The sequence below is a fragment of the Sus scrofa genome, chromosome 14 (assembly GCF_000003025.6).
Source record: "Sus scrofa isolate TJ Tabasco breed Duroc chromosome 14, Sscrofa11.1, whole genome shotgun sequence".
Taxonomy (NCBI): Eukaryota; Metazoa; Chordata; class Mammalia; order Artiodactyla; family Suidae; genus Sus; species Sus scrofa.
Window position 1 is genome coordinate 11,281,397 of NC_010456.5, and position 25,203 is coordinate 11,306,599.

General features: G+C 51.8%; 2 protein-coding genes across 3 annotated transcripts in view; both read left to right on the forward strand.

Moving 5' to 3' along the window:
- Nucleotides 1–11,622, forward strand: part of EPHX2 (epoxide hydrolase 2) — a 75,894-nt gene extending 64,272 nt beyond the window's left edge. The window contains 7 exon segments of the mRNA NM_001001641.1: nt 1,124–1,195; nt 3,425–3,458; nt 5,380–5,482; nt 7,529–7,598; nt 9,952–10,032; nt 11,344–11,402; nt 11,544–11,622. Of these exon segments, the coding sequence (NP_001001641.1) occupies nt 1,124–1,195; nt 3,425–3,458; nt 5,380–5,482; nt 7,529–7,598; nt 9,952–10,032; nt 11,344–11,402; nt 11,544–11,622 (498 nt within the window).
- Nucleotides 18,462–25,203, forward strand: part of GULO (gulonolactone (L-) oxidase) — a 33,035-nt gene continuing 26,293 nt past the window's right edge. Inside the window, 3 exon segments of one of the 2 annotated variants that reach the window (NM_001129948.1) lie at nt 18,462–18,691; nt 19,614–19,715; nt 24,486–24,611. In NM_001129948.1, coding sequence (NP_001123420.1) covers nt 18,689–18,691; nt 19,614–19,715; nt 24,486–24,611 — 231 coding nt within the window. In that variant the 5' untranslated portion in view covers nt 18,462–18,688. 2 annotated transcript variants of the gene reach the window in all.

Consider the following 25,203-nt stretch of genomic DNA (forward strand, 5'->3'; position numbering starts at 1 on the left):
CACCTGCAGCTTATGGAGGCTCTCGGGCTAGGGGTCCAATCGGAGCTGTGGCCACCAGCCTACGTCACAGCCACAGCTACGCCAGATCCAAGCCGTGTCTGCCACCTGCACCACAGCTCATGGCAATTCTAGATCCTTACAAGGCCAGGGATCAAACCCATGTACTCATGGATCCTAGTCGGGTTCATTAACCACTGAGCCACGAAGGGAAGTCCCCAGCGATGGATCTTAAAGCCTCTGGCCACCACTATTCTTAGTGTCAGGAACCACTCCTGGAAAGAGGATTTGGGGAAGAAGGAAGGGGGTGGGGAAAGGAGGGACCCAGACCCTGGGTTTTCGGCAGGAACCCCTTCCCCAGCCCCCAGGACAGGACAGTAACTCCGGCACTTTACTTCAGGCTACAGCCAGCCCTCGCCCCATCCTCAGGACCTCTGTTTTGTATGTTAGGACTCTCAGGGATGAAGCAAGTTCAAGTCAGAACTGTCCAGTTGTGCACAATCCAGAGGCCTGGAAATGGCCAAAGAACCGGTCGTAGACTAAACAGTTAAATGTAACAACATGGGACAGAAAGACCTTGGAGCACAAAAGATGTGTGTCCAGCAACTGAATCAAAGCAACTTGCTGCCTGTCTTTGGGGAGACAACTTAGGCCCAAATCAAAGGAGCTGGTTCTAGAGTTATCACGGCAACATGAGATGGGAATGGAACCCACCTTGGCCTCTGAAAATCCTTGGAATCGTCCTCCACCTCTCCTCACCACCCTTCAGCCCCAATCTCCCCATTCCTGCTCCAGCCCTTCCCTGTTCCCTTAAAGGGATTGTTATAAGTAACATAGTCTCATTGCAGGAATTTTGAAAGATGGGGGACAAAAGGTAAAGAAAGCAGCATCCATAAATTTACCTCCCGGGTGTGGGCTGGGTGGGGGACCACTGCGAGCATCTGGTATATTATTTGAACTTTTAAAACAAGCAAACAGACCTGTTTCGACATAAAAATGCAGATGTATGCATTTCTAATGACACGAGCTGGGTGGGGCAGAGATTGGGGGCTTCTTGCTTTCAGAAGTCAGATTAATGTCTGCGATCTCTGCCGAGTCCATCATTTTGCCTTCTGGGTTGTTTCAGGGAGTGGCGGAGGCTGAACTGGAACAGAACCTGGATCGGACTTTCAAAAACTTCTTCAGAGCACATGATGAGGTGAGGGGTGCAGGCAGGGGGGGCAACAGGACAGGGAAGGATGGCTTCCCTGGGCAGGTTGGGGCATGTCAGGGTCTGGAAATGAGCGACTTGCCTTCTTTCCTTTGACTTCATTCACAGTCAGGGCAGTTGGAGACCTCAACCCCACTCACCGGTCCCTTCATTAATGGGGAAAGGTCTCGTTCATAGTGTGTGACTGTCACACACTAGTAGGGCTTGAAAACTTAAAGAATGATTATAATGGTCACTGTTTAGCAATCCTACCGTCATCACCTTTATCGTTTCCATATGCATAGTAGTTTTTCAAAGTCCTGAATTAATGGATGCCTCTAACCCTTTTCTTGAGCAACCACAGGCGTCTAGAACCCTTGAACAGTCCTGCCTTACCTGTTAGAAGTCATTGTCACTCGTGTTGCTTTATCTGGTCACTGCCTGCTTGGACTTCCCTATTGTTGCCAGTTTCTCTGCTGACCACTTCTGGCCTCTCACTCTTTTATATTCAGTTCCGTTTCCTTCCTCCTGAAGGATTTGCTCTTGTAGTTTTCTCACTAAGAGTCTTATAGCAGTACATTCCTAATTTTGGGCCTGGAAATGTCTTCGTTTTGCTTTTAATCCTAAAGAACGGTTTATCTGATTCTAGGTTGACCATTATTTTCTTCTAAAAGCTTCTGCTGTTGCTTGTAAAAATTCAGCCTCAGGTCTGCCTTCTTGTATGGTGCTTGTCTTTTAGCCAAGTCAGATATGCAGTTTAACCCATATTTGAAGTTTTCTTTTTAATTTCAATGAACAGGTTTGTTTGTTTTTTTTTTTTTAATTTTTGAAAGTTGTATTTGGTTCTGGTTTGTTTTGTTTTGTTTTTTTGTTTTAGGGCTGCACCCGCAGCATATGGAAGTTCCCAGGCTAGGAATCTAATGGGAGCCTCAGCTGCTGGCCTACACCACAGCTCACGGTTAATGCTGGATCCTTAAGCCTCTGAGCAAGGCCAGGGTTTGAACCTGTGTTCTCATGGATACTAGTCAGGTTCGTTACCACTGAGCCACAACAGGAACTCCTGTATTTGGTTCTTTCTCAAATTTTTCTGATCGTTTTAATCTTGCTCTGTTCTTTCTGTTCAGTTCCTTCTTTTGTCTTTAATTATTTTAAATATACTCATTTTTCATTCTCTTTCTCTCTCTGCAAGTTCCATTATTTGGTATTTTTGGAGAGTCTTGTGTTACTATTTGGTCTGTCTGCTGTCTCTTGCAATGGGGTTTGGTTTTGTGTGTGTAAGAGAGGGAGGGAGAAAAGGAGGGAGTTTTGTGATTTTGGTTTGTGGGCTCACCTTCAGCAGCACTTCATCTGCAGCTGTTTCAGCTGGGATGGAGGAAGTGGCCCTCCTGGATGGTTTAACCTTTGCTTCTCCTACCAGGCATCCTGGTGGCATTACCAGTCCAGGCTCACTTCCATTTTTGTTGCTTACTTCACTTAGTGGGGGTTTCTAGATCTTGTAGAGTGTTTATTCAAACCCACACATGGGAGAAGGCAGGCTTGTAGCTGTGGATTCCCAGGGAAGCTTGTTTTGCTTTCCTCTTGGCACCAAAAGAAAGGACCAAATCCTTCAACATTTCTCTGTCTACCCTCTCACTGAGGACCCCAGATTGACCAGATTCCCTGTGGAGGGTGAGGAGGATTTCATTTTTAATTTCCCACCTGCCATAGACCTAGGGTCTCATCTCTTGTCCTGGCTGGCTGATACACCTAAATCCTTGTATTGCCAAGACCTGCAAGCACCCAGGAGCAGCCTTGGCCTGGAGGGTAGTTGTGAGCTGCTTTGCTCTGACTGTGGAGGACCTGCCCAGTGCCCTTGGGCCTTTAGCATATCTGTATAGTCTGATAGCACTGGTGGGGATTTTTAAATGACCTCTTTCTACATGTTTACTTTGCTTGACCCATGACATCATTTCTTTCTTTTTTTTTTTTCCTTTATACAGCTGCACCTGCAGCACAGGGAAGTTCACAGGCTAGGGGTTGAATTGGAGCCACAGCTGCCAGCCTGCACCACAGCCACAGCCACACTGGATCTGAGCCAAGTCTGCAACCTCCACTGCACCTCAAGGCAATGTCGGATCCTTAACCCACTGAGCTGGTCCAGGGATCGAACCTGCATCCTCATGGATACTCCTCGGGTTCGTTTCTGCTGAGCCACAATGGGAACTCCCATGACGTAATTTCTAACTTTTCTCCTTCCAGACTTTTCTCACCACGAACAGAGTCCGTGAATTGGGTAAGAGACATTCTTAGGAGAAGAGGGAGACAGGAGGGCCAGGGCAGCAGACATTAAATGAGTATTTCTCCATCTGATGACTGTGGACAGATGCAGCCACCTGCAAGCCCTGAACTATAACTCGGTCAACATAGGTCCCTGCTGGTGAATCACTCTCACCCTGACCCTGGGCTGACCACAGGGGCCTTGGGTTCCTTTCCCCTACCGAGTTTTGGGCTCAAGATCTGAAAGACTAAGAGTATGGAGGAATCTCAGAGCCTATCAGGGCAGACCCACCCTCCCCGGATTAGGACTGAGACCCAGAATAGGAACTGACCTCTGCAGGGTCACCTGGTTCAGGCAGAGAAACCAGGCTAGACTCTCGGCCAGGTCTCCCCCATCATAGTGCCCTGGCCTTCCCTCCTTCTGGCTCGGTCCTATCCTGTGACAGCAGACCCTTGTTCTCCCTACCAGTTTGGATATAAGGGAGGGGCCAGGGCTAGGAGCAGACTGGCACTCACCACCCCCTCCTACCCCAGCTTCTGGATGTGGCACGGTTCCCATAGGAACTTAGTTGGCCCAGGCCCGTGACTTTGTCATCATTCTCTTCTATATTTATTAATAGAGATGATCACTACCATTGTTTGAGCACCTACTGTATGCATCAAACCCTGGTTAGCCTCCTTTAAATGTACTGATAATAATCCTGGTGACATCCCCCACCCCCAAACTCCCATTATTATCTCTGTTTGACAAGTGAGGAAAATGGGTTTCAGAAGAGTCACAGAATCTGCCTAAGGTGGCCAGGCTGGGCCTAAATTCCTCTGACTCTAAAGGCCATATTCTTCTCACTGGCCAGGAACAACCCTCCCTTCCCTCCTCCACCCCTTTACTTGTTCCCATGGCCCCTCATTCATTCCTTCATTCCTCAGACATTTTAAGTGCACACTTGGTGTGAGGAGGGGCAGGTATCCAAGCACACAAGGCAAAGTCATTGCTCCTGGGGAGCCCCAGTCTCTTGGGGAGGCAGAGAGCAGTAATAATGGAGGAGAGCTGGGGGGCGGGTGTCTCAGAGGCATCAAGGCAGCAGCAACCCAATCACCAGCCCCAGGGGGGAAGGTTGGCTGGCCATGGGGAGGCACCCTGATCACATGCCCCGAAAGTCTGCAATGCCCAGCTCCAGAACCTCCAAGGCTCTGGAAAGCCTGAAAATGGTGAGGCAGCCCATTGAAGCACCAGCAGTAATACCTGTGGGGCTGTCCCCTAGCAAAGGCCCTGGTCCCTGAGCTTTCAGCAGCCATCACAAGCTGCCCTTCACGGAGACTGGGGACTCCTGGAACACTGTGTACTCCCTGAAAACGAGATAGAATTCCACGCCAAGGACACCATGCGGGGGTCCGTGAGCCTGCAGCTAGCAATAGTGTGTGCTCTTCCTTGTCCATTTCATTCCAATAGACGGGAATGATGGCAGTGCCACAGTCTCAGGGCCAAACAAGATTTTCTTCTAGACTAAGAAGAAGATCAGAGCAGGCATTTGTGAAAATTTCAAGAATCTCCGTGGGGCTACCTAAAGAGGGACATGATTGTTAAAGTGTTTAGAGAAGGTGTGGTTTAGGGGAGAGGGTGGCTGGAGGCTGATCGGGCCTCGAAACTGTAAACGGTGTCCTCTTGGACGGTGTTGTCAGTTTTTGAAGGAGAGGAGGGTGTTTGTCCTAGAAGTTGTGGCCTGGGCTCCAGAATGACAGCAAGAGCACTGGAGCTTGAAAAGAGACAGGCTCATTGTGGGAAAGAAAGAGCATATGAAGGCACATGAGGCCCTTCAGTATCAGTTCAGAGGGGGCGGGAGAGGCAGGTGGGAGCCTGACCTCAACTGGGATCACCTGCGATAGAACTAGCACACCTGGCACAGGGGGTGGGAGAGGAAACAAGTGGCTTTTCGCAGGAGGACTTTTTGTGGGGACCCCAGAGGAGCCCAGCCTCAGCAGGCTAGTCACCGAGGAGGACATCCAGTTCTATGTGCAGCAGTTCAAGAAGTCTGGGTTCAGGTAAAGAGTGGTGCCCTGAACACGGGGGGAGAGAAGGTTGGCAGAGGGGGCTGTTCTGCTCTCACGGTGCGAGGCGAGACCCAGGGCCCCTCCAGCTCAGTCCCCGTGGATGCCTGGCCAGCCTCTGCCTGGATGCCTCCAGTGTCCAGAGGCTCAGTATCTGACAATACTCAGTCTGCTTAGGTTCGAGAATTCAGCTTGTTCTCCCTTATGTGTAGGGACCAGACGTTTTTAACCTTTTCTCAGGTGTGACTTCTGTCAGAATCAGATGACAGCTCTGAGTTCTTCAGAAGAATGCAAAGACCCCCATAGACTCAAAAAGCACATACCTGCTTGGGGCAGGGGGATTATAGACCTCTCGTGTATATGTACAAGAGCTTCACCGAGCTCTAACTCACCTACCATGGGCTTCACCCACTACAAGTGTAAATTCATCAGTTCATAGTCTTTCACGGAGCTGTGCCATCAGCGCTACAATCCATTTTAGAGTGTTTTCATCACCCCCAAAGCAGCTGTTGCCTTTCACAGTCAGCCCCACTTCTCCTCCACCCCTGGTCCCAGGCAATCACCAATCTGCCTTCCGTCTCCCTGGACCTGCTCGTTCTGGTCATTTCTTATAAATGGCAGCATGCACTGTGTGGTCCTCCCCACCCACCTCCCTTTACTCAGCAGGTTCCTGGGTGTGTCCCTGTCCTGGTCTGGTGCCAGGACTTCATTCCTTTTCTTAGGTCTGGTTTTGTTTGTTTGTTTGTCTTTCTTTCTTTTAGGGCCACACCCACGGCATATGGAGGTTCCCAGGCTACGGGTCTAATCGGAGCTGTAGCCTCCCGCCTGCACCACAGCCATGGCAATGCCAGATCTGAGCCACATCTGCAACCTACGCCACAGCTCACGGCAACTCTGGATCCTTAACCCACTGAGCAAGGCCGGGGATTGAACCCACAACTTTATGGTTCCTAGTCGGATTCGTTTCCGCTCTGTGCCACAACGGGAACTCCTCTCAGGTCTGTTTTTATGCTGCGCTTCAGGGTCCTGCCCTGGAACCACTAAGAATCCCTCCAACAGCCCCTTTGCTGCATGTTTCTTCTCATATTTGGAGACTGCAAATCTTTGAATCTCCTGAGTCCTTCACGGCCACTGCGGGCCACTGTGTCCCCATCCTCCTCCTCTCCCCGTGCCTGTGTCTCTTCACACCCCATCTTCCACTCAGAACTGGGGGCGCAGAAGGAGCCCAAAAGGTGCACCGCCTTCATCAGCCCAGCCCGCAGGCCCACGGCGTGGCAGCCTTGGCTGTGAACTCCCATGGTGGCCCTTTAGACCCCAATGTCTCCTGCACCACAGCTGCAACTCTTCCTTAAGCTTCTCCTCTTTTTAAAAAAGTGGGTGACAATTTAAGAGCTTCAGACTGGGAGATAGATGTGCCCTGGAAGGGAGTGTAGAGGCCATCTGATCTGGATGGAGAATTAGTGGTCCCCAAAGGGCAGGTGGCTTGTCCAAGGTCTTCCAGGCCCTCCTCTGCACTGTAGGAGCCTTGAGGGCCTGATGACACCAAGCCCTACTGTGCCTGAGGTTTGGGAGCATGTTCCAGGCACAGCCCTGGGACCACCCTACGTGTCCAGGAGGAGTCACCTTATGTCACATCCCGATGACCCAGCAGGAAGAAGCATGGGAGTCCCTGTGTCCCTTGTCTGTGGGTTCCCAGGGGCAGGAGAGTGGCCCTGGATAGCGAGAGCGCTGAGCCCCAGACAGCCCCGGGAGGAAGTGGAGAGCCCTGGAGAGCAGCTTCTGTGTGTTCCCCGATGCCCACTTCAGAGGCTGGCAGCCCTGAGCCCGCCCCGTGCCTGCACCAGGCTGGCTCCATAGAGCCTGGTGAGCAGGTGGGCAGTCACAAGACGTGGATCCTGGGCTCTGTTCTCTTCCCCCTGCAGGAACCTCTGCCTCCTCCTGGGAAGACAGGCTCTGTGCAGAGCTTCTTGATGGCAGGTCTGCAGCATAAGCATCTACTAAAAGCTTTTCTCTTTTTGTTCCCTGATCTGCCCCTCCCAGGGGGCCTCTAAACTGGTACCGGAACATGGAAAGGAACTGGCAGTGGGGCTGCAAAGGCTCAGGAAGGAAGGTGAGTTCGTGCTGCTCCCCTCCCCCACGAGCCACCCTCGGGGCATCCATGGGCCCAGCTGATCTCCCGCTGGGTCCGCGATGGCGGTGGACAGGCCAGCCTGCTGCTTCTGGCAGTGCCTCACTGCCGTGCCTCTTTTGCTGATGCCGCTCTTGGGATGGCAGAGGGTTGCTTTGGGGGGTGGAACAGGGTCTACCAGGTGACCGCAGCATCGATCTGGAAGGCCCAGATCAGGGCCTCCCCGGCCCAGGGCTCAGGTGGCCCAGGGTGGCTCCCAGAGGGAATAAGACTGAAGCCCCTACTTCACAGGAGGAGCATTACTGCTCTCGCACGGGGCTTTGGCCTCTGGCTGCATCACCCTGAGTCAGTCCACATCTCAGTTTCCTCATTTGTCAAGTGGAAGACGGGATTCCATCTCTGAGTCTGCAAAGGGAGTAAATGGAGCCCTCACTTGCCAAGCTTTTGGTTCCCCAAGCCTCAGTCATGCCCAGTGCACCACAGGCATGCTCTTACTTAGACACACACGCACACACACAGCCCGCGGGGTCACAGCTCAGTTCCTCCGCAGGAGAAGAGCCCTGTCTTTTCCTCCTGTGTGTCTCCTCTCCTTTCACACTAAGCGCTTTCTTTCTGACCCTTCTTGTCACCAAATGTGAAGGATTTTCCAACCACCAAGCGATTCTCAGCAACGCTGCCCTGCAGTTCAACTCGATGCTGACACTGTCTGCCTGCTGACCGTGTCAGGTCCCGCCAGTTAAGGGCTCCCTCTTATAAGGCTGCTTCTGCTTCAGATGCCAACCCCAAGGCCAGGTTGTTCTCTCTGCTTCCAGTGGGTTGACTGTAAATCCCAGGTCCCCGCACCCCTGTTACTTGGGGGTCTATTAACCTGCTAGCGCAGCTCACAGAACTCAGAGGAACACGTTTACCAGTTTATTAAAGGATTTGATAAAGGACACAGATGAGCCACCTGATGAAGAGTCATCGGGTGAGGCCTGAAGGCGGGGGGTCCCCAGCACATGAGCGTCAGTCCCCTAGACTCATGGTGTGGGACCCCCCACCCATTGGGTGGATGAGTTCACCACCCTGGATGCTCTCCGAACTCCATGCTACTGAGATTGTGCGGATTTTTTTTTTTTTGTCTTTTTGCTATTTCTTGGGCCGCTCCCACGGCATATGGAGGTTCCCAGGCTAGGGGTCGAATCGGAGCTGTAGCCACTGGCCTACACCAGAGCCACAGCAACGCGGGATCCGAGCCACGTCTGCAACCTACACCACAGCTCACGGCAACGCCGGATCGTTAACCCACTGAGCAAGGGCAGGGACCGAACCCGAAACCTCATGGTTCCCAGTCGGATTCGTTAACCACTGCGCCACGACGGAACTCCAGATTGTGCGGATTTTTATGGAGACTTCCTCATGTGGGCGCTGTCAGTTATTGACTCCATTTCCGGTCCCCTTCCAGACTTGGGGACAGGTGGCCACACATCCCCAGCTGCTAGTCAGGGCTTTGTCTTTCAGGTGACCAGGCCCCCACCCAGGAGCCCCCACAGTCACCTCATTAGAACCAGAGATGCTTCTAGAGCTCTTTCTCACCTAGGAACTTAGATTTCAGGAGCTCTGTGCCAGGAACCAGGAATGGAGACCAAGATACACATTTTTTTAATCTCTCACACCATCATTTTATTATTATTTTTAATCAGCATTTTCTCCTTCTTTTATTGAAGTATAGTTGCTGCACAATATTATTATGGAAGTTAGAAGTGTACATATAGTGATTCCAATTTTTACAATTATACTCCATTTATGGTTATTATAATATATCGACTCTCTTCCCCATGCTATACAGTATATCCTTGTAGCTTATCTTATGCCTAATTTTGTGTACTTCTTAATCAGGCCATCATTTTGGATCTTCAGGCACAGTGATGCTCCCTTCATGCAAATCATAACAGAAACAGAGCCAGACCCCAGTGGTGCTGTGGGTTCTTTGGGGGGCAGTTAATAGTGGAGAAAGCTGGAGTTCCCAGTGTGGCTCAGCAGGTTAAGAACCCAGCTAGTGTCTGTGAGGATGCGGGTTCGATCCCTGGCCTCCCTCAGTGGGTTAAGGATCTCTGGCATTGCTGTGAGCTGCAGTGAAAGTTGCAGACATTGCTCGGATCCCGTGTTGTTGTGGCTGTGGTGTAGGACGGTGGCTACAGCTCTGATTGGACTCCTAGCCTGGGAACTTCCAAATGCCACAGCTGTGTCCCTAAAAATAAATTTTTTTAAAAAATAGTGGAGGAAGCCACAGGGCATGAAAATAAAGGGCCCAAGTGTGGAGGCTTCACTCCTGCTTCCCATTATTGGTCCCCAGATCCTGATTCCAGCCCTGATGGTCACTGCTGAGAATGACCTGGTGCTTCATCCCAAGATGTCCAAGCATATGGAGAATTGGGTAAGGGGACAGCCCTGCTCAGGGTCATGGGAGCTTCTCGGAGGAGGGCACAAGTGTCCCGGTGGATGCAGAGTGCCATGTTTGGTGGGACCATTTGCTTAACGAGAGCTTCTTCAGCAGCATCACTGTTACCTTTGGGGAGGAGCCATTAAGACCCAATGCTTTCTCCCTCACCCACCACCTCACACGGATGCAGTCTCTCATCCACTCACCCGCCCTTTCCTTTCAGGGCATCTCTGGTGTACTTAGATGAGCTGGGACAGTGCTAGAGGCCAGGGAGGTGAGGATGAACAGAGTACAGACCCCACCCCGCAGGAGCTCCCCATCCAGCAGTGAACCCCATACGCAGGAGGGGTGTGAGGCCCAGAGCACAGCCAGGAACGAGGGCTTCACAGGGGCGCTGGCCACTGCCCCTGGCCTTAAGGAACACCTAAGGCTTGACCGGCAGAGAAAGAATGGGAGAAGAGACAGGTGTTGAGTGGTAAGGTTGGAGAGCAGGCTTAGAGGATGGCAGGAGCATGATGAGCCCGCAGGGCCAGGCTGAGCTGTATGGACCCGAGGGCATGGGGATCCATGAAGGGCATCGATGGGTATCAATCCTGTGGGTCAGAAGCTTACTCTTCGGAGAGCCAAGAGGTTGGGAGGATTTGGGAGGCCTGTGTGGGGTCCCCGTGACTGCTCCTTTATCCTGGCTGGATGCTGAGAGGTCTGACTGCATTTGGCCCTGGCTTGGTTAGCATCACCCAGCCTGGCGGAGAGAGTGTGTTTCAAGGGATGTTGCCAAGGACACGCTTTGTGGGCTGTGGAGCCAACCAAGGGAGGGCTTTGGGGATTCCGATTCCAAAAGGGAAGCCAAGCAGCCCTGCGTGCAGACCACTGCAGAGGAGGGGGGATAGGCAGCCTGGGAAGGGGGCGCAGTCATGGCTACAGGGCAAGAGCCAGGCTTGACCCAGCATTTTTCAGGCAGAATGGGCCAAGCCCTGATGGTTCTGAAGGGAAGTGGTCTGTTGTGATGAGGATGGGTGATGAGTAGGAGTTAGCCTGAATTTGAGTCTAGCTCAGACACCCACTGTGTGGCCTTGGACCAATTACCTAACCTCTCTGAGCCTTCCTGTTTCCTGCGGGATCAGTCAAGGATAAATAAGGCAGTATGCACGAGGCAAGGACAAATAAGGAACATTTAGCACATAGTAGGAGCTCAACCAGTGGTCATGACCTTGCTAGGTAATGCTGGGTTTTCAGGGGGTGGCCTGTGGGGAGCAGAAAACTTGCCTTCTGCCATTTACTTTTCTGGGTGGGGTTTTCTTCCAGATCCCCAACCTGAAAAGGGGACACATTAAGGATTGCGGACACTGGACACAAATAGACAAGTAAGGAGCTGGGGGGGTCCCCAGGTGGGGATGTCAGGACTCCCCGTTCACCTCTAGTAAGAGCCACTTGCTTCATCACCTCTGCCGTCATGTGAGTGAGGCATGTGGTTCAGCCAGACTCACCTTCTGTTCCCTTTCCAGGCCCGCTGAGCTGAATCGGATCCTCATTGAGTGGCTGGAGACTGATGCCAGGAACCCACTGGTGGATTCAAAGCTTTAGGGTGTGACTTGGGTCTGTCGCCAGCAGGCGCTCCAACCTCTTCATCTCCTGGGGCACTGCTGTGGTACCCACATGTAGCCTTACCTGTCCCAGAACCAGCAGCACTGCTCTGAAGCGGTCTGCAGCAAAGAATGATTTTCCTTAAATGAAATGAGTCAGATTTGACAGAATTTGAGATACAGCAACAATCACGTGTGATTAATTCTCTGGGTATAAACGCATCACTTTATCTCTAAGGATGGTTAATGTTCTGTGGGGGATGGAACGGGGGTGGCCAAGGGTGAGTTCTCTTTGACTAATCAATTCATTGTTTTGATGAGGCAAAAGCAGCAGTTTAGAATCATTTCAGCAGATCTGGGAAGTCTTTTATTCAATAAAGCAAAGACAACTGCCACACTGGCGTTTGTGTTCTTGGGAGAAAGGTAGAGTGATTTTTCTAAGAAAACAACACATTTGGATGACCCCATTTCCCTCGGCTCTTGAGTCTGCAAGGCTCTACAGGATCTGGAACAGCACTGGCCGGTGGAACCTTCCGACCTGATAGAAATGGTCCGCTCTGTGCCTTTGGATGGAGGGGCCACTAACCACGTGTGGCCATGCTCCCTGTCTCCCTGCGCCCCTAGCATGATGTGCTCACAGATGTGTGTTCACCTCCCTCGCTGCACTTTCAGCAGGGGAAGCTTGTGGACGAGGTGGTCTCTGAGCTGGAGTCTGAATTTTGGTGAATATCCGTTAACCAGGCAACAAAGAGTATGTGGGTCCAGGTGTGTGCAGAACACAAGGGGCAACTTAGGAGTGTTAGCAGCTATCATTCTTAGGTACCCCCATGTGCCTGGAGTCCTGCACAGACCATCTTGTATCCTTCTCATTTTATAGATGGGTAAACTGAGGTGTGGATCGCTTGGCTAGCACAGGGGCTGAGCCCAGATTCCAACGTGGCCATCTGGTTCTGCAGGCCGAGCTTCTTCTACCAAAAGCTCTTCTTTCTAAATTTGGAGTCATACTACCCAGATCAAACTCCTGCTCAACCACTTAATACAGCGGGACTTCAAGAAAGCCTTTCCTGTGCCTCAGTTTCCTCTCTTATTAAAAAAAAAAAATGGGGGAGAGTTCCCACTGTGTTGCTGCAGGTTAAGGATCTTGGCATTGTAGGTTGGTAGCTGCAGCTCAGATTCGGTCCCTGGCCTGGGAACTTCTATATGCCGTGGTCGCAACCATAAACACATAGGGGGACATGAAGCACCAAATGCACAGGTGGTTGTATTAAATGAGAGGCGACACAGAGAGCTCTAGAACAATGCCTGGCAGAGACGAAGTGCCACCAAAGTATTAGGCTTAAGATTACAGTTTATCCAGGATGAGCCCCCCACCACCTCCTTCCTTTTGGATCTGAGAATGAAAGGGCTAATTTAAAAAGCAAATGTAGAGTTCTCATCGTGGCGCAGCGGAAACGAATCCGACTAGGAACCATGAGGTTGCAGGTTCGATCCCTGGCCTTGCTCAGTCGGTTAAGGATCTGGCCTTGCCTTGAGGTGTGGTGTAGGTCGCAGACATAGCTCGGATCTGGCGTGGCTGTGGCTGTGGTGTAGACCGGTGGCTACAGCTCTGATTCAACCCCTAGCCTGGGAACCTCCATATGCTGCGGGTGTGGCCCTAAAAGGACAAAAGACAAAAAATAATGATAGTAATAAATTTTTAAAATAAATAAAATAAAAATAAGCACATGGGTGCCAAAGGGGGAATGACGACATAAGCCAGATAATATTTTACTGAGCATATCCAGGCTTATTTGTATAGGAGTGGCTGGAGGAAAGGAAAGAAAAACCTCAGACCATCTTTCATGAGAATAAAAACACGAGTAGGCAAACCTACTTGGCCATCTCGATTTCCAGCATTCTATACAGTCATCTTGGTAAATCATTCAAAATGTTCAGAAATTCCGCTCTTTGGGCAAATAAGGGCTGGATGAATCGAGTGCCTGGCATTGCAACAAAAATATCACCAGTTATACAAGATCGAGGGTCATAAAAAGTGCTCTGCTGGAAAAGGTCTTTAGGTCATTCCTCAAAATACCTTTCAGGTGCCCCTTTATGTACAACTTGTTTGAAGTATGTTCAAATTGATTTGATTTTAAAATGTTATTTTTATTGCATGGCTGCAAAGGGCATCAATGACAAGCGTATCTGCCTCTGTGGAGGGAAATAGCTTTTTAAAAGAGTCGTGGCAGGGAGTTCCTGTTGTGCCTAAGCTAGTAATGAACCTGACTAGCATCCATGAGGACACGGGTTCGATCCCTGGCCTTGCTCAGTGGGTTAAGGATCTGGCGTTGCCATGAGCTGTGGTGTAGGTCGCAGATGCAGCTGGGGTCCCACATTGCTGTGGCTCTGGCGGAGGCCGGCTGATACAGTTCCAATTAGAACCTCTAGCCTGGGAACCTCCATATGCCGCGGGTTTGGCCTTAAAAAGACAAAAAGACAAAGAAGGGTCACGACAGGAGTTCTTGTTGTGACTCAGGAGGTTAAGAGCCTGACTAGTATACCTGAGGAGGGGGTTTCGATCCCTGGCCTTGCTCAATGGGTTAAGGATCTGGCGTTGCCATGAGCTGTGGTGTAGGTCAGCAGCTGCAGCTCTGATTTGACCCCCAGCCTGGGAACCTCCATGTACTGCAGGTGCTGCTCAAAAAAAAAAGAGAGAGACATGGCAGACCCTGTGTTCTTTCTCACACCCCCATGCCAGGGGGTTCCTGGAGCTCTCCCAAGGCACTGAGATCACCCACAAGCTCTGTCCTCTTTCAGCGGCTGTCAACTAGCAGTGTCCGAGGTTTCCAGGAGAAACGTCTTCTAAAAGCAAGTCTTTTGGAGCATGTGACAAAAAGCTATTTCTGTCTGTCTTAGGGTGTAATGAACCCCTGGTTTTAGGCCTAGAAGTGGCTCTAAGTCCCACTTGTTCGCACTGGCGTTACCATGAGCACAAATTAAAAGCAAACAGTGGTCAAACTATGTAGGTCAGAAGCTCAAATGTTTTTGCAACAAGAGTTGGGTGGCAAATATCATGCCTCGCTGTTCAAAGAAATCCATTTGGGCACAAATGATAAAATGCTTTCTCAGCCATTGTAGGAGTTTTTTTCTGGGAAAAATTCCCAGTTTAAATTCTTCTAAGTAGTTAAGGGAAGGACAGTAGTTTCTTTTGAACCCACAGGGTCTCTATTGCTTCGAGCTTCTCATGCAAAAGTAACACATTCTGGAGAGGCTTGCTCTGAGGCTCTGTGGTCCTCAAGATTCATCCATGTTGTATCCTAATGTCAGAATTTCCTTCCTTTTTTTTTTTTTTTTTTTTTTGTCTTTTTGCTATTTCTTGGGCCGCTCCCGCGGCATATGGAGTTTCCCAGGCTAGGGGTCGAATTGGAGCCATAGCCGCTGGCCTACACCAGAGCCACAGCAACACGGGATCCAAGCCGTGTCTGCAACCTACACCACAGCTCACGGCAACGCCGGATCGTTAACCCACTGAGCAAGGGCAGGGACCGAACCCCCAACCTCATGGTTCCTAGTCGGATTCGTTAACCACTGCGCCACGACGGGAACTCCCAGAATTTCCTTCCTTTTTAAGGCTGAATAATATTCAATTGTATGTGTATTCTACATCTTGTTTATTCAATCCAATATATATTCTGGATATTAATTCCTTATAATGATAGATTATTTGCAAATATTCTCTCCCATTCTGCAGGTTGTAAGCTCACTTTACTAAAGTTTTTTTTTTTCTTTTTCTTTTTTATTATTATGGCCACACCTGCAGCATATGGAAGGTCCCAGGCTAGGAGTCGAATTGGAGCTGCATCTGTAGCAAGGTGGGATCCAAACTGCATCTGTGACCTACACCACAGCTCACAGCAATGCTGGATCCTTAACCCACTGAGTGAGGCCAGGGATTGAACTTGAATCCTCATGGATACTAGTCAGGTTCTTAACCCACTGAGCAACCCCTGGAATTCCATTGTTTTTTTGTTTTGTTTTGTTTTTTTTGTCTTTTTGCCTTTTTCTGGGGCCGCTCCCGCGGCATATGGAGGTTCCCAGGCTAGGGGTCTAATCAGAGCTGTAGCCGCCAGCCTATACCACAGCCACAGCAATGCAGGATCCGAGCTGTGTCTGCGGCCTACACCACAGCTCAAGGCAACGCCAGATCCTTAACCCACTGAGCAAGGCCAGGGATCGAACCCATAACTTCATGGTTCCTAGTCGGATTTGTTAACCACTGAGCCACGACGGGAACTCCTCTTTATGCCTTTTTACAGAGAATGAGCTGGCCAAATAGGACAAAGGAAGGAATATCTGTGGATCAGAAGTTATTAAACACTCTTCCAAAGGCTCACAGTGTTTCAAATAAATGTGGGAAGTTTCCACGTACGCGTTGTATATTAAGGTCATATTTTCATTGACTAACATACAAGAAAGGAAAAGAGTAAAGAAATAAATAAACAAGCTCTAGTGACCACTAAGATAGTGGCATTATTCTCCCTGCGACAAACATTTGAGAAAGTAAAGACTCAGCAAGTATGGAACAAGCTGAGTCCTTCAGACAAGAAGAAATGAGCAATAAACCATCGACCTCAACTCCAAGGTGAAAGGGTAGCACTGCAGATTGAATTAACTGATACACCCCGTTTTTGCTGATCCTTATATTTTCTTTCCATGTCGTTTTATTTTTTTCCATAAAGGCAGTTTATAAAATTGATGCCATAGGCTTGGGGCTGAGGGAGGAAGCGCACCTTGCAAGGACAATAGCACAGGGTGAGGAAAAAGAGCCTGGAGAGGGACTCCAGGCCCCTGGCGATCTCCGCAGAGGAGGAAAGGGAGACCCGGGCAGTTCTGGGGCCCAGCCCAGGCCCTCCCACACCCGCAGCAGCCGGCTTCCAGAACAGCCTGCCTCCAAAAGCGTTCACCCAAAGGGTGAAGTGGCATTTTGTGAGTGGGCGCAGAACACACTTTGCCAGAAGTTGTGGAGACAGGGCTTGAGGGCGAGTGGGAATGTTTATTTGGGGTGCCATCAGGCTGTCCCCTCCCCTCCTTGCCGTGGGCTTCTTTGCCCTCCTGGCTTGATGCTCAGCACACCCTGCCTGGTGACCCCAGCCCCTGGATCCCCTTCCAGGACCCCCTGGAAAAGGACAGTAACCCAGCTGACAGGTGCTTTCTCCCCTAGGCCTCCTCACTGAGACCAAGCCCTCCCTCTCAGGTGGGGGTCTGGGGAGAGGGCCCCTAGCTCTCCTCCCTCCAGTGATGGAGCTGGCAGCCTAGAGCATACCAGCCCTGACTTCCATCAAGGACCACCCAAGGGAAACAGCACAGGGGCTAGAGGCCTGGCTCTTGTCCCTCACAAAGGCCTCGGTGGAGACCCCAGCACGGGGGCTTGCAGGCAACATGCTTAGGTGGCCACAGCAAAGAACCACAGACCAAGTGGGTCCAACACAGGCATTTATTGTCTCATAGCTCCGGAGGCTGGAAGTCCAAGACCAAGCTCTGGGCGGGGTTGGTTTTCCCTGAGGCGTCTCTCCTGGGCTTGTAGTCAGTCGTCCTCTTCTGTCCTCACACGGCCTGGCCTCTAGTGTCTGTGCCCTAATCGCTTATCTCGACACAGTGATATTGGATCAGGACCCATCCTAATGACCTCATGTTAACTCCATGACTTCTAAACACCCTATCTCCAAATGTAGTCACATTCCCAGGTCCTGGGGGTTAAGGCTTCAACCTAGAAACTTGGGGGTGGGGGAGGGGCACAGGCAAAACTCAGCCCATAACACTGCTGCCAGCGCTTCTCTGCGGCCCTGAGCTCTGCAGATTCCTCACTTGTCCGTGGCCCTGGGACTTGTCTTTCTGCCGTTGAACTGCTCTCAGTGATTATAAACAACAGTATCTCTACGAGCTGGGATTTCCCTGTGGGAAGCACGTGGCTGCCACACCCACCTCAGCTCCACTTCCCCAGCCGCTGCTGGAGATCTTGGTCTGGGGGACACAGTTGTGACTCTGATACCTACCCCCTGTTTCCAGGACTCCTGTGTGTATCTGACTCCAAGCTCGGCTGCTCCAATCTGGCCTTGCCTCCAAAACCCCATGCTTTCCACTAGAGCCCAGCTCTTGGCTGGGAGAGATCTGATAAGCCAAGACACTCCGTGATTCATTAAACTGTTCGTTGCACAAATGTGCCTTGGAGGCTGGAGCCGGGCCAGGCACGGAGCCAAGGGGCGGCGATGTGGACAGGAACATCCCGAGCAACCTGTTTCCACAAGCCTGAAGCTGGGGGCCAGTGCAAGAGCCTGATACCATTTCAAGCTCCGATCGCATCCCAGTGCTTCCCAGACCTCTGCGCTAACCTTTATGTCCACTCAGCGTATTAGGCAAAAAGGCCCCCACTTTACTGAAGAGAAGACAGGTTCACAGAGGTTAACCAGCAAAGCATGGAAGAGGAACCCTGGTCTGCCTTCCCCAAAGTCTGAGGAAGGGAAGATCTCAGCTAGACGTCTGCCTGGGCTGAGTGTCACCTGTCCCTCTTACTGCTACAGCATCCCATTCTGTCTCCCTGTAGTGGTGGGTGGCCTGGTCTATTCATCCCCAGCTCTGACAAATGAAGTGACAAATGAACAAATAAACGGCCTCCCCAACCCGTGGTATTAAGGATCCAGTTTCCAGGCCGGGGGTGAGGGGGGTGGATGGTGGGGTGGGGGGAGTCTTTCAGCTCTAGAATGCCCAGACTTGGGATCAGAGGTAAACAGCTTGCAAGAAGAAGGCAGATACCCTGGAAACTCTGCCTTTCCACCTTGCTGCCTGAGGGGCCCCGGGGCAGGGGGCAGGCCTGAGCCGCTGTTTGTCTGGGTGGAGCCTGTGGTCACACTGTTTATCCACCTTGGCTGGGGCTCCAAGCCCCTCTGTGTGCAGCAGCGGCAGAGCCAGGCCTGAGTTTCTGCGGTCTCTGTCATCGTGCTGCTGGTCTCAGCCCCTCTGTGCCCTGCTGCCCAGTGCTCTGTTCCTGGAGGAAGCCAGTCAGCCAAGGCCACTGACCCACCGCTGGAGCCATGGTAGGACCACATGGCATGGCCGGTCAGCCCAGCTGGTCTGCGTCCAGGCTGCGCCCATGAACCTGGCCTAGGAGGGCAAGGTGTGGGGCCAAGGGGAGGCTAGGGGAAGCTCCTGAATTGCAGTCAAGGCTCTAGGGAGGCACTGGGGTATGGGGAAGGGATGGAGAGGAAAGCCTGGGTTGGATTCCAGTGTCTTTACTTGGTTGCTGTGTGAGTTTGGGGAAGTTATTCCACCTCTCTGGGCCTTGGTTTCTGCTCCTGAAAATGAGAGGAATATTACCCATTTCATTGTGTTTATCGTGAGGCCTAAATAAGATATGACATATGGAGGATCCCAGAACAGTGCCCAGCATACAATATGGACCTCACAAATGGGAGTCTTTTCCCCAAGGCCACTTGGGGTGGCCTCGAGGTCAGGAAAGGCTGCCATGGAGTCTCCCAGACATGCTCCTTCCTGGGGGAGAAGGCTGGCAGAGAAGGTTGGAGTTCCGTTCCTTCTCAGGCCACCAGCCCCGCTCATGCAGCCCCTTCCCCAGTCAGGCTTCTGGGCCCAGTGCACCTTCTACCGGGGCCCTCGGAGACGGGGCAGGACCCCCAGTCCTGCTTTCTCGGGCTGCACCCCTCATCTTTCCTAGCCCCCTTCTCCTAAGAGTAGTGGGGTTTTCTGTGTGATCTGTGCCCCTCACTGGGGGACCCAGAGGGAGGGTAGCGGGAAGTCCTCCAGGCATGGATGCCTGGCCTTAGAGCTCCCAGTGCGTGTTTAACCTTCCCAGTGACCCTGAGGGGAGATGAGAGCAGAGCGGGAGCCTGGCTCAGCGCCACAGCCCCAGCTTCCCGTCTCTACAATGGAGGGACAGTGGGTGGGGGTCAGGGCAGCCCAGGGCCACATGTGGGCAGTGATCTGGATTTTGTCCTATTCCAGGTCCATGGGCACAAAGGGGTCAAGTTCCAAAACTGGGCAAAGACCTATGGCTGCTGCCCTGAGATGTACTATCAGCCCACATCCGTGGAGGAGATCAGAGAGGTGAGTGTGCATCCCAGCTCGGGCTCAGAGCCCGGCCGCTGGACCGCTGGCTCCATCCCGTCCCTGTGGACCAGGCTGCCTCAGAGACGAGGAAGGTGGATTTCCTGGCTAAGACCCAGAACTGCTGGCCAGGCGATAGCTCCGTGAGGTTGCCTCCAGCTGGAGGTCTCTTCTGTGAACGGCAGATTCACATGCGGCTTCTTTCAAAGACATCGCAGGTGTTCCTGTTGTGGTTCAGGAGGTTTAGAACCCGACTAGTATCCATGAAGATGCAGGTTTGATCCCTGGCTTCGTTCAGTGGGTTGAAGATCTGGTGTTACCGTGAGCTGTGGTATAGATCACAGATGTGGCTCCGATCCCGCATTGCTGTGGCTGTGGTGTAGGCTGGCAACTGCGGCTCTGATTCGACCCCTAGCCTGGGGACTTCCATATGCCGCAGATGCAGCCCTAAAAAGACCAAAAAAAAAAAAAAACCCACAAATTTATATGCTGAAAATGTTTTCTTTTTTTTTTTCTTTTTTTTTTCTTTTTGTCTTTTGTCTTTTTAGGGCCGCACCATTGGCATATGGAGGTTCCCAGGCTTTGGGTCGAATCGGAGCTGCTGCTGTCGGCCTACACCAGAGTCACAGCAATGCCGGATCCGAGCTGCAGCTGCAACCTATACCACAGCTTACGGCAACGCCAGATCTTTAACCCACTGAGCGAGGCCACGGATTGAACCCACAACCTGATGGTTCCTAGTCGGATTTGTTTCTGCTTCGCCATGACGGGAACTCCCTATGTGCTCAAAATGTTTTCAATGTTTGTTTGCCTCCAGACTGTTCTATTGTAGTCTTCCCTGTCTTTGTACCAACCACTTGGTTACTCAAACTAGAAGCCCAGAAGCAGGTCAGTGTCCCTTCTTTTTAAAAATTTATTTTTATTTTTACAGCTGCACCTGTGGCATATGGAAGTTCCCAGGCTAGGGGTCGAATTGGATCTGCAGCTGCTAGCCTACACCACAGCCAGGGATCGAACTCAAATCCTCATGGACACTATGTCAAGTTCTTAACCTGCTGAGCCACAACAGGAACTCCCCAGTGTCCCTTCTTTATTTGCCTTGTCAACTAAAAAAAAAAGTATAACCTGAAAGTTGAGAGTTCAGTTTTATTTGGTGTGAAATTAGGACTTAAGCCCAGGAGACAGCACCTCAGGTAGCCCCGCGAAACTGCTCCAAGGAGGCGAGGGGGGAAGCTGGGATATATGAGTTTTTGCAACAAAGGGGAAGCTAGTAGGAAAACAAAAGATTTACAGAAAACCCGTTTCTTTGGGAAGAGGTGAAGGCCTGGGCTTAGAGGAATCACTCCTTTGCTATGCGGTTCCCGAGTTCCCTCAGGTCTCATGGGCTCACCCTTGGGAGTGGCCATTCTCCCAGTTGACCATGACCTCTTTTGTTTTGCCCACTAAAGACAGCCCAGGAGGCAGTATTTCAGAGCTATCTCGGAACTACTGTCCCAAAGCAGAAAGAGGCAGTATCAGGATTATGTCCCAAAGGCAAAGGGGGAGGCGCCCGCAGCCAGGCCCACCTCTTACAGAGGTTTGCTGCTGGTCTGGCAAAGGTTCCTGACAGTCGCAGACATCTGTCATCGTTGGTGGGTTTTAGTGTTTTTCTAGATATGAGGAGATGCAAGATTTGGGCTCATAGAATAGTCTCCTAAAATATCTATCTGAAGACCTGTTCTTCCAGTTTCCCCAGAGCACCGAGTGTCTCACTCCTGGTCTCCACGCTGAGCTCTGCTCAGGGGGCGCTGTGGGTCAGCAGCTGCCGTGGCTCATGTTTTACTCCATGTAGAGGCTGATGGCAAGTGCCAAACTTAAGCTCACAGCCCCTATCTGAATTCAAGTCCTGTCTCGGAAGTTTCTAGAGCCCACGTCCTTCTCTCCTGCACCATCATCACTCTATGAGCCCAGGCCACCATCCCTTCCTCACCTTTCCTGGCCTGTGGCGACCTCACCCCTGATATCCGGGCTTCAATTCCTTCCTCCCTCGAATACTCTTCCACAGTCAGTAAAAGTACTTTTCTTAAAATGTAAGGTGAATTGGGTTACTTCCTTGCCCTTCAGAGGCTTTCATTGTGTGTGGAACAAAACCCCAACTCCTGACTCCAAGGCTGGGCATCCTCTGGGTGTCTCTCTGGCCTCCCTAAAGTCCCTTTGCCCCTGGCTCACTACCTCCCAGACATGTGGTTCTTCCAGGACAAACCAAGTTTTTCCTACCTCTGTGCCTTAGCACTTGCTGTTCCCCCTGCCTGAGATGCCTGTCCCTGCATTTTTCACAGGACCAACTCCTTTTCATTCTTTAGGTCTCGTGGTAAATCTCCTCAGAGGCTTCCCAGACCACCTCATCTGAGTATGTCCCTGTCTTCTCTGTCTGGGCTCCTTGTTATTTCTTTTTCTTCTTCTTTTGGTTGCACCTGAGGCATGCTGAAGTTTCCCAGGCCAGGCAAAATAAGCCACAGCAGGGACAACCCACCAGATCCTTAACCCCCTGAGCCACCAGGGAACTCCGCTTCTTTCTTTCTTTCATTGCACATTCAATACCTGCAGTTCTTTTGTTGGCATGAGCATTTTCACGCTTTTATCCCTCTTCTTCATAAGGGCATAGGCCATATTTGTCCTATTTTCCATTTTATCCTCAGCATCCAGCCCTCTGCCTGGCACATGGGAAGCACTTAAGGAATATTTGTTGAATGAATGAGTGAGTGAAAGAATGAATGAATACATTAGCCCCAACCTCTGCCTTTATTTATTTTTTATTTATTTATTTTTTGGTCTTTTTGCCTTTTCTAGGGCCACTCCCGCGGCATATGGAGGTTCCCAGGCTAGGGGTCAAATCAGAGCTGTAGCCACTGGCCTATGCCAGAGCCACAGCAACGTGGGATCCGAGCCGCATCTGCCACCTACACCACAGCTCATGGCAACACCTGATCCTTAACCCGCTGAGCAAGGCCAGGGATCAAACCCAAAACCTCATGGTTCCTAGTTGGATTCGTTAACCACTGCACCACGACGGGAACTCCCCAACCTCTGCTTTTAAAAGGCTTCCCCTAAGACAGGCTGCACACAGCTAACCCCAGAGCACAGAGAATGGAAACAACCCCTCTGCCTGTGTGCGCATGGCTTAAGTCTGCGCACATGGTGGGAGGCAGTACTCGGAGGAGAGCAGTGGGAAAGACATGGTCACAACTAAGTGATCAGCACCGCCTGCTTCATGTTCATGTTCCCATCATCCCCACGCATACTTATACCTATGAGGTGGTGATTATCAGCCCCATTTGGCAGATGGGCAAATTGAGGCTCAGAGAGACTTTGTAGTTTTCCCATATGAGTAAGGGTCAGATCTGGGATTCAAACCAGGATTCAAAGCCACCAACCTCTCCTTCAGGAAAGTGGTCACTGAGCTAGGCGCTGGAGGATGAACAGGAGCTCACCAGGGAGCTGGGGAAGGGCGGTGTGAGCGAGGGGAAATGCAGGGGATGCCTGGAGAGTCCTGGCCGTTGAGGATGCTTGGGCAGGGGAGGAAGGCGGGAGGCAGAATGGCTTTGAATGGATCTGAGAGCCTTGAGTGCCAAGGCGACAGGCTCCATTCTGAGCCGAGAGCAGAGGTGGCTGCTGTTGATGTGCAGGCCTGCAGGACCATGAATGACAAACACTGGGGGCAGGTGCAGACCCATCTTTCCCCAGAGGGCTGGTAGGGCTGGAGGAAAATAAAAATAGCTGTGTGGGGAGTTCCCGTTTGTGGCTCTGTGGTTAATGAATCCGACTAGGAACCATGAGGTTGTGGGTTCGATCCCTGGCCTCGCTCATTGGGTTAAGGATCTGGCATTGCCGTGAGCTGTGGTGTGGGTCGCAGACGCAGCTCAGATCCCGAGTTGCTGTGGCTCTGGTGTAGGCCGGTGGCTACAGCTCCAACTGGACCCCTAGCCTGGGACCCTCCATATGCCAAGGGAGCAGCCCAAGAAACAGCAAAAAGACCAAAAAAAAAAAAAAAAAAAAAAAAAGGCTGTGTGGTCAAGTGGCCTGAGGAAGGTGGTGCTAAACAGATGTCTTCATTATAGACCCTATAGCCTTAAATGTGCCTCACACATGGGGTGTAGGCGGGGGAGACAAATGCTGTGGAGTATTTCTCAGTCTTTCTTGACCGTGGAACCCCTCGAGGTCTAAATCATGTGACGGGGCGTCCCCTCCACGAGGGAGGGTGTTTGGGCAGAGACATGAGAGAGACAGAGAGAGAGGGGGTTCACTTAAGTGACACCCTGCATTCATTTCCTTTTTCATTCAAGACCACCCCCGCCAGGCCTGAGGTGGACACAGGGTTACAGAGTCCAGTCAAGCCAGGGTTCCTTCCTTCTCTGGTCCCCCAACCCCGAACCCTTCATTCCAGCCCAGGAGCCAGCGGAGGCCCCTGTGGGGCAGCATGAGGAGCCTGGGCCTTCTTCTTAAGGTGGCGGGTGCCCTGGAAAAAGTCCTGCCCTGGAGAGGAATGTGATCAGGTGTAGTGGCTGCTCTGGGGAGCATTGGGGAGCCCCACTTTAGGTTGTTTCCTTGCTTCTCCACCCCCACCCCCCACCCCTGCTTCCTGGCCTTTCTCTCTGGCTCCTTCCTGGGGTGGCCTGCGCTTCGGCTCCAGGCAGGCAGAGCCTCAGAGGCCGGGGAGGGCAGAGCCGGGAGGCTGGGCTGCCCCACACAGAGACGCCTGGGCCAGGGCTGACGCAGGTGTTGCCTTGGCAGGTGCTGGCGCTGGCCAGGCAGCAGAACAAGCGGGTGAAGGTGGTGGGCGGTGGCCACTCGCCCTCAGACATCGCCTGCACCGACGGCTTCATGATCCACATGGGCAAGATGAACCGCGTCCTCAAGGTACCCGGAGCCCTCGTCTCCCCACCTCTGTTGGCCCCAAGCCCCACAGCCGCCCCCTCCATCCCAGACTCTGGGAGAGAACTCCTTAGCCTTTTTCCTCAGGCCTGATCCTCTCCTTGCCCCTGAGTCCTCAGGTGACACCCCAACTCCTGGTTGGCCCATGATCCCCCTCCAGGGCGGCCCTCGCTAGGCTTGCTCGGGCCGCTTGTCTGGCCTGTGCGCCCCCTTGTGGCCACAGAGAGGATGTTCGCCTTCCCCTCCTCTCCATTTCTTTAGAACAAGGGCAGTTGGGCGCCCCCAAAGGTGGATTCACAATGACAAATCCGGAAGGATTAGCACTTAACCTGTTTTACAAATGAGGCAACAAGATCAGAGAGGGGGAGTGACTTGCTTAAGGTCACACAGCTTATCACAGCTCAGGAATCTGACAGGAACTCTGTGCTGGGGTCTGTCAGTGGAATTCAACCAGCATCCAGAGAGGGCCCCAGGAAATGAGGGCCAGACAGGGGTGCCATGTGTTAGGAAAGCACTTGTTCTCACCTGACAGGACCAGCTTCCCTGAGCTATTATTTTTGCCAAGTACCCTCTCCTC